The 9,703-nt window shown below is 35.9% G+C and overlaps 1 protein-coding gene across 2 annotated transcripts in view; it reads left to right on the top strand.

Annotated features, from left to right (window-relative positions):
• Positions 1–650: 650 nt before the first annotated feature.
• The window catches only part of prrc2a (proline-rich coiled-coil 2A), a 29,840-nt gene continuing 20,787 nt past the window's right edge, over positions 651–9,703 (top strand). Inside the window, exons 1-2 of one of the 2 annotated variants that reach the window (XM_061982635.2) lie at positions 651–812; positions 9,004–9,155. In XM_061982635.2, coding sequence (XP_061838619.1) covers positions 9,041–9,155 — 115 coding nt within the window. In that variant the 5' untranslated portion in view covers positions 651–812; positions 9,004–9,040. Of the gene's footprint in view, positions 813–847; positions 1,013–9,003; positions 9,156–9,703 lie in introns of those variants that run through there. The other variant, XM_061982634.1, reaches the window with a different exon arrangement.

Genomic DNA, 9,703 nt, shown 5'->3' with positions numbered 1-9,703 from the left:
ATTTTGGGCCCCATGAAAAGAATCTTTACAGGGCCCCCAACACAGTGTCATTATTTTTTCTGTATTATAATTTCATCATCATTAGGGGCCTCTTTGGGCCCCCCTCCATCATGGGCCCCTAGAATCGGTCTCCTTTACCCCCCCTTTTCGGCGCCCCTGATTATGATGATAGTATCTGTATCATGGATCAGTGGACCCCGACTTAAACAAGTTGAAAAACTTATTCGGATGTTACCATTTAGTGGTCAATTGTACGGAATATACTGTACTGTGCAATCTACTAATAAAAGTTTCAATCAATCAATCAATCAATCAATGGTAACACCCGAATACGTTTTTCAACTTGTTTAAGTCGGGATCCACGTTAATCAATTCATGTCGTATGCATGTTCGAAATAAACTGAAATTGAACTGAAAATATATTGACATGTATTTGAATATATTTAATCCGAATATGTCCAAAACAAATGTGTGTAGAAAAGTATTTGACTTGAACACCCTCACTGTGCACGCTATAATATGATTTACTATTTAGACAACTCATATCCACAAACACATTTATATTTATCCCAATTAGAAAATCCCATTCTTAAAATAGTTTTTCCTTTTCAATGATATAGGTCAGAGTCATAGTATTTTTTATTATTATTACTTTACTCTTCGGGTCCTAACGGCTCCTATCTCTCAAACTTACCCAGTAGCCTTGGAAGGCTTTTTTTTAGGTGACAGTTCGAGTACACTTTTTTTTTTTAACCGTTTATTTCTGCCCCTTTTCATTTGTTTTGTGGGGGACTAAAAGAACGGGAGTGCAAGTAAGCAACATAACTGTCTTTGTGTTCCTCCGCTCACATCTATGACGACGATGCTAATGCTATGTGTGTGACTATAGTATGCAGGGGGGGAGAACGTTGCTCCGCTAGCTAGGTCACTTGCTAGGCAGCTACGTGCTAGCAAAGCTAACCGTAACCCTCATTCTGCGATTCAACGTCGAGACAAGTCGGGATAAGACCAGGTCAGTCGCTGGGAAAGTAGTCGATATTTGACTAAAACTCGGCACGTATTCGTCGCGTTGCGTTGAAAGTCTACATGAAGATGGTGTTGAATAAGGAGCCTGTATGTTGGATTCTAAACAAGTCTCGGTTGTTGTTTCTAGCACCGCTTTAGCTTAGCATGCTGATTCTCGTCAAGCGTCGTTTAAATCCCCCAAAATAATAGTATGCATTAATTAAACACAATTATTAACTATGATAGTGATAGTGGAGTTATTTGACAGTGTTGGTGTATTAATAAACACAGTGATATTGCTAAACATTACAGCAGCTCGCTCGGTGTCCCACTAGTGTGAATTGTCGCCAATTCCGTGTCAAATTCCGATAAACCAACTCGGGCCAACATAAATAATGCTTTTGAGTCATGTAATTGTTGTTTTGTGCTTCTACTTGTCCAAACCGGCATAGCTAAATGTTAACGGTAAAAGAAGAAAAAAAATCCTGGGCCTTTTCACCAGCGCCATTTTGTTCCGTTCTCTACGAGTCTTCTCGTATTTACAAGCGATTATGTGTAGCCAAACATGTTGACAAGGAGCGTTTCCGGCGGGCTGCTTTTTAACGTGTGATGTCGAGCAAAGCCAGGGGATTGGGATTGTGAATTTCCAAGTGGTTACCCGCAAGTTGTTGTGTATTATGAAACATCAACGCAGTCCCCCTCCCAACGCGAACAAACAGGGGCCTGCCAACTAGCTTCTGTTAGCATCGATGCTACACGCAATAAAAAAGTCGTTGTTGTTTAAACGATTGTGTTTGTACAAATCCCTGCGTTTATGCTACTGTGTTCGCGTTGCAATGGCAGGTGATAACTTTATTGTTAGGTAAGGCCTCGATGGTAGTCTAAGGCTTTGTAGCGGAGCTGCTGGCACCCCTTTTTAATCCCTTACAGTTGGCCAGCAACCCACGGCCTAATTTTCTAATCTCATCTGTCCGTTTGAACATTTTGCATGCACTTTAAAATGGGTTGCTTTGTCATCGTTTTGTGTTGTAGACAGAAGCGAACGTCCCCATGGTATTTATTGGCAATACTGCATACGTGCACGATTGTTGACTGTCAATCTTAAAATTGCTTTATTTAACAGTGATGTAAGACATACGTCCAGTGAGCCTTCCGTATGTAATGCAAGTACAATGTTACTGTAAACTGGCAAGAGACTGTTGACGGTAGTGCAAGGGCCATGGTTAGTTTCAATTTCGATATACATGCATTTAGAGATGTCCGATAATGGCTTTTTTGCCGATATTGTCCAACTCTTAATTACCGATTCCGATATCAACCGATACCGATATATGCAGTCGTGGAATTGACACATTATTATGCCTAATTTTGTTGTGATGCCCCGCTGGATGCAATGTAACTTTACCATTAATTGATTACCCTGGACCCCGACTTAAACAAGTTGTAAAATGTATTCGTGTGTTACCATTTAGTGGTCAATTGTACGGAATATGTATTGTACTGTGCAATCTACTAATACAAGTTTCAATCGATCAATCAATTTCCAAAATAAGAGAACAACTTCAACTCCAGTTATGGAAAAAAGTGCCAACATGGCACTGCCATATTTATTATGGAAGTCACAAAGTGCATTATTGTTTTTAACATGCCTCAAAACAGCAGCTTGGAATTTGGGACATGCTCTCCCTGAGATAATCCTAATACCCACTACAACTATGGGAAATACTATACTCTGACTTTCACAAAGTGAATTTTTTTTTTTTTTTTTAACGTGCTTCAAAACAGCTACAAAAACAATGAAGGCACACAGCTTCAGTCCAGAGTATACTACAGCATACTTGCCAACCTTGAGACCTCCGAATTCGGGGGATTGGGGTGGGTTGGTGGTGTATATTATAGTGTCCCGGAAGAGTTACTGCTGCAAGGGGTTCTGGGTATTTGTTCTGTTGTGTTTAATCTGTGTTACGGTGCGGATGTTCTCCCGAAATGTATTTGTCATTCTTGTTTGGTGTGGGTTTACAGTGTGGCGCATATTTGTAACAGTGTTAAAAGTTGTTTGTACGGCCACCCTCAGTGTGACCTGTATCCTCAGTGTGACCTGTATGGTTGTTGATCAAGTATGCATCGCATTCACTTATGTGTGTGTAAAAGCTGCATATATTATGTGACTGGGCCGGCACGCTGTTTGTATGGAGGAAAAGCGGAAGTGACGACATGATGTAGAGGATGCTAAAGGCAGTGCCATTAAGGCACGCCCCCAATAATGTTATCCGGGTGGAAATTCGGGAGAATGGTTGCCTTGGGAGGGGCACTGAAATTCGGGAGTCTCCCGGGAAAATCGGGAGGTTGAAACCGATACCGATAATTTCCGATATTACATTTTAAAGCATTTTTATCGGCCGATAATATCGGACATCTCTACATGAATTTGGTCTAATGTAGGGTTGCCCCGATACCAATATTTTGGTACCGGTACCAAAATGTATTTAGATACTTTTCGGTACTATTCTAAATAAAGGGGACCACAACTGAAATATTTATTTCTTACTGAAATATTGATTTATTTATTTACAGACAAACACAGTTTTATATTTCATTATTGTTTCTTTTGTTAATATCAGAGTCCGTTCTGCAAAAAGCTCATCCCGAGAAGCACACAGTTTATGGAGAGGGACCCACAGTTAAAATATACATCATTATATAATATACAATACAATACATTTCAAAATCTACCCACCAAATACCCATTTACAATTTAATTTATAAATAAAAAAGGAATCTTTAAATCCCCCAAATCAGTTTCAATATCCTATTATTCAAATTTGATTAAAAGGTTGCATCTTGAATATCTGTGATGATCTCATCATACATACAGCGGTCAAGACCCAAATTATGCAACTAATGTGAATTCCTCAACCATAAGGGGTGTGTTAAAAGTACTAAGCATAATGTCGCAATACATTTAGCTTAAAACGCTTTTAAAAAATGTTTAGAGAATTTGATTCTTTTATAGAGCTATCAATCTCATTCCAGATCATCGGGCCTCTACAGGCTATACTAAAACTTGTACACTTTAGATGACAATTTTTCCCTTTTAATAAAGGTTTACTTCTATTGTTATGGCTATGAGAAATAGTGGTCACTGGAATGAGCTGACAGAGTCTACAATTTAATCCATATACTAAAAATGTCATTATTGGCTTTATTTTAACAACCAATCTTACGGTACATTAAACATATGTTTCTTATTGCAATTTTGTCCTTAAATAAAATAGTGAACATACGAGACAACTTTTTTTTCAGTAGTAAGTAAGTAAACAAACAAAGGCTCCTAATTTAGCTGCTGACGTATGCAGTAACATTGTGTAATTTCGTATTGTATTATTTTGTCAAAATTATAAGGGGCAACTGTAAAAAAATTATTATTAATCTACTTGTTCATTTACTGTTTAATATCTGCTGACTTTCTTTTTTAACATGTTGTATCTTCACTTCTGTTAAAATGTAATAATCACTTATTCTTCTCTTGTTTGGATGCTTTACGTTAGTTTTGGATGATACCACAAATTTACGGGGACCGGTACTTTTTAGAGTCGGTATAGTACCGAAAATTATTCATTAGTATCGCGGTACTATACTAGTACCGGTATACCGTACAACCCTAGTCTAATGAGAATAAAAATTCAAGAGTTGATTTAATTTGGTATGTGACATAACATTTCAAATGCAAAACATCTCAAAGCAATTGATACCATTTTTAAAGACCTTGGAAATAAACCATACAATGGTACTGGAACTTTTTGATAGGCGAAATATTTTGGGAGCTACACATTTTTTAAGGTTAAGAATCAGTTGCTTTTTTGTCTTGAGTTGTCCATGAAGGCGGTAGAGAAATGAGTGACTGATATTTTGGAAAATGAACGAGTTCCCTCATTTGTCATAAATGCATGAAATAAAAAGCAAATGGATTAGTTCAGCAAAGAAAATCATTTAATGAAAGAAATAAGAACTTGATGAATTTATTTCATTTAGTTAATTAGCGGCAAGAGCTAGTTAGAGAATAGGCATACCGTTTTGAATACAAGCTGAATGGTTTAAAAACTTAGACTTAGATAAACTTTATTGATCTACAAGGGAAATTGTTCCACGCAGTAGCTCAGTTACAAAGGATGGAAAGGATAATGCAGGTATAAAGTAAACAAAAAATGTACCATAGTAGCAATATAAAATATAACATATTTTATATATATATATATATATATAATATTTACATATTATATATATGTATATATATAATATATACAGTATATAATATATACTGATATATTATATTTTTATATAATATATACAATATATAACAAATCCCATTTACCATGTACAATATTACAGTACATGTAACAGCTGCAGCATAAAATAGAGAGTAGATCCAGCAGAAAATATACATTATAAACAAAGAGAGGTAGCTAACATAGAAGCGGTCAGGTAAGAGACAGATATCTATTGCTGTATGGCGAGTGATTATAACATAATTAAACACCATTTTGATCGAACCATTGTGCATAAGAATGATACTATTTGAACATAAAATTTACACAATTTTCATGGACTTTCATGACAATGGTCTCAGACAGACCGTTCGTTTTAGCTAGCATGAAAACATTTCAATACTCATAGACCTCATATTTCAGGGTTATAATATGAATACATCACAATTATTAAAAAAATCAATTTTCATATCCGATTATTCCGTATGTTAGGTAAAATATGTCTCTCTATTTTAAACATATATGAATTAAGCTTTCATTTTGAAATTAAACTTGAAACACAAAACAAATCATAAATATGCCTTTGCTGAGTTTTGATTTAAATTCATGAGCCTCTAAATTGATTAGTCACCATTCGATCCAGACTTAAATATTAAAAATGTCTCAGATCTGTTACAAAATATAAATGTACTTTGTTTTTTTGTACATACATTTTTTTCTTCTTCATCACATAAAACTTTGGACAGCTTAAACTGAAAGTGTAATTGTATTGCAACAGTTAATTACTGCAAATAGCACAAGGTATGGTTTCTTCAAGTGCAAAAAAAGAGGTAAATATGTAAAGCAGTGATTCTCAAACTGTGGTACGGGCTGCATCTATTCGTACGCCTAATATTACCTAAATATTCACACACTGTTACTGTTCAAACTGTGTGTAGTGTTATAGTGGCTAAAACTATTAAATATACTTGTTAAATAAAACTTCTGCCTTGTTTTAATGAATACTTACACCTACTACGCTACTGTATTGAATTGTTGATCATTATGGTGGTACTTCGAGAGCCAAGTGTTTTCTGAGGTGGGACTTGATGAAAAAAGTTTAGAACCACTGATGTAAGGTGTCTTTCTGGAAATCTTATTTTGTTAGTGCAGGAATATTTGTTAAGACCGGGAAGTGTGGGGCGCACATGACACTGCTCCATCCGGGAGATGAATATTTAAACAAAAGTACCAGCCGTCCTTTCTTTAGCTGTGATTGTACAAGACTCTCCGTTACAAATACAATCATTAACCGTTTCAGTCAGATGTTTACGTTGCATGATCTTAACATAGTTTTGTATCATAGCTGCACAGTGAAAAAATCTTTCTCGTAAGTCTTTGCCAAAAAATGCTGTTTGTATCTTCATAGTGCGCTGGGAATCGGGTAATATATACTGTTAGTAAGTCCATCCATGCACAAGACCACGGAGCAAGTGGGGAATATTTGATTTTATGCCCTGTGAAAGATATACGGTAGCTAAAAATGAAAAGATATAGCTAAAAATGAAAAAATATCAATGCAAAATCAATCAAATCATTATCATTTATTATCCTTTACCATTTAAATAAATTATTTTAACCAGCCCTACTGCTCACAGTATTTGTAGGACACATATCTTTGGCTAAATAAAACAATATTGCGTATGTTATTTCGCCTTTCACATTTGAACTGATAGTCAAATCCAACCACCTCAAAATCGATACAGATACTCAACGGTACCAATTCGTTTAATCCTTTTTTTAACACTGAGCTGATCATGATAACTGAGTTGTCTAGGTGTTATATCTTGCTTTCCGACACTTCTCAGTGGGATTGCGCGATCTAAACAGTATACAAATGTACGATGGAAACAAAATAAATTTAGCCTACAATGTAGATTTAAACTGTATCATCTTATCGTGATTATGCATACTGATGACAAGTTTTAACCACGTCTTGCAAAATTGAGCGCATCAAGCTGTAACAAACTGCAACGAGCACGTCGTCAATGCAGTGTAGCATCCCGAGTTAGCAGGTACGGAAAAGGTCTGTCCATCCACAGTGTGGAGCTGCTTTTACATTACCAATCCTTGCCTCCATAGTGGCATATTCCCAATACCAGGGCTGTGCGCAACATCCGGTTTGACTTATTTATCCCACAGAGGGGGATATTATTGTACAAATATGCTAAATATTGTATCGTCATATGTCAGCAGGCAAAGGAGGAGCAACCTGTAATCTATGTTAAAATGGTTCTATTGTCATTTATATATAATTTGTAATTAACAGTAATTCACACTCTGGCTGATGTGCAGTACAATGAGTTAAAGTCCTCTCAGTTGCTATGGTGTCAACCATCTATCAAGGCAAGATACAGAGGGGAAAAAATGTGTAAAGTGTTGTCATAGCAACTGTTTCTCCTTTCCCCCTTTTTCATTACAGCGATACATTGTGAAGTGTTGAGTTGTGCATCGTGTGCTTTGAAATGTATTCTCTAACATCTGACAAACTATGTAGTGATATAAAATTAATTAGGATAAAGTTAAACCATTTAATGTTACAATACTTCGCATCAAATGATAAACCTTTTTAGGTTTTTAGGATAATATCTTACTTAGAATGTTTTAACGATTGAGATATGTAATTAAAAAAAAAAGAAGAAGCAAAAATCATGTTGTGAGTTGCGTATATACAGAACTCAGAAATAAGACCGAAGGTAATATTCATATCTGGAGAGTTCACTATTGGTATTTTTTACCTTGACAGGCAAAATGCAATTTGCACAATTTATAGCACAAGTCAAAATTCTAAAATCACAAGACCAAGCAGAATAACATGCCACTTTGCCACGCTAATTGATAATATATTTACTAATTATCAGGGCAGCAGATTTATTATTTCTTTTTAGACAAGAACAAAAAACTATATTAGAGCAACATTGGGCATTCTGAATGACCAGAAATGGTTCTAAAAAGCAGATTGTACTCAATATTTTATATGACAATGTAAAACAAAACAAAAAGACAACATCAACAAAGTTGAAAAATTCAATACTTACTCTGTAATAGGAATCCAACCTCGGTGTCCCTTACTGGTGTGACCGAAAAAGAAAGAAAAAATACTATGAATGAATGCAAACCTAAAATATCAACTGATTTTTACGGAATATTGTGGGACAATAAAAAAATGATATTTCAGAACCACTAACTTATATCATCATTTTATCATTTCAAACAGGTACATTCCAAAAGAAACAGAAACAAATAGCAGAAGTTGTACGGATTTACAAGACAACAGTCAAACCAATTATTTCACAATTTTCCAAAATTCATGAAAAAACATTTACCGGTAACACTTTGCGATGTACCCGAGGTGTCAATAATGGGACCAAAATTGTTTGATTGTTACATAACTGAAAAGGATTTAATAAAAACAATTACAGTAGAAATGAGCACACTAAAAATATGGTTTGACAAAACACATTACTGGTTTTCAATGATCTTTTTGAAACAAGTTATCAGTCAAATGTTTGTATGAATTTTAGCCTAGTATTTATGCAATTTAGCTAAGTGTGCTGTCATTGTAGACATGTATTTTTCATAAAACATAAGCAGTGCATGGATATTTGAGTCATATGAAGCATCTTTGTCCCTGGTACGTCTCTCTTTTTTTTTTCAAGTGGGTAACGTACTGCCATCTCTTTACCTCCCACAGTCTCAGAGTTCACCATACTCGATGAGCGGACAGCGCAATGTCAGAGCGCTCTGGGCAAACTGCAAAGGGGAAGGAAGGCAAAACCAAGTATGCGTCTCTCAACCTGTTTGATACATACAAAGGAAAGAGCCTTGAAGCACAAAAGCCTGTTGGTGAGTATTCTGACAAGAAACCAGTATCTGATGTGTAAAAATACGTACAACCACAGATAAAGCCTAATTTTCGGGGAATCCCCACTTTGGTAAACTTTTTACACTGGCGAACACAACAAGCCCTGAGTCTTTCTTTGCGGCCGGCTTAGCAGCAGGCGTCTTTGTAGCCTTCCAAACACAGTTGTAGCGATGCTGGCATTTCAGGTTTGTGTTGAAGCTCAATATTTTTTCCTCGCGGAATGTTTGCAGAACATTTGGTGTAAATAGCACGCACAAGCTCTACTTCGAAACGGTATAAAGGTTCCACATGATCGGGACACCCTGTGAGCTCAAAGACATTTTACCGCAGGCTTACAGCATGCATGTAGGATAAAGGAAGCGCCTGATTCTCTTACTTTAACCCTTAGGTGTGTAACGAAACGTATGATACAATACGAAATATAATATAAGGCTCAGGACACACAATAATCACAATACAATATAAACTCATTCACAATAAAGATAGCAACATTTTTGTTGCTGAAAAAGGATTTGACCGCAAAAGTTAG

The sequence above is a fragment of the Nerophis lumbriciformis genome, linkage group LG21, assembly GCF_033978685.3.
Source record: "Nerophis lumbriciformis linkage group LG21, RoL_Nlum_v2.1, whole genome shotgun sequence".
Lineage (NCBI taxonomy): Eukaryota > Metazoa > Chordata > Actinopteri > Syngnathiformes > Syngnathidae > Nerophis > Nerophis lumbriciformis.
The sequence above is the reverse complement of the archived record's forward strand: the minus strand, read 5'-3'. Positions and strand labels throughout refer to the sequence as shown.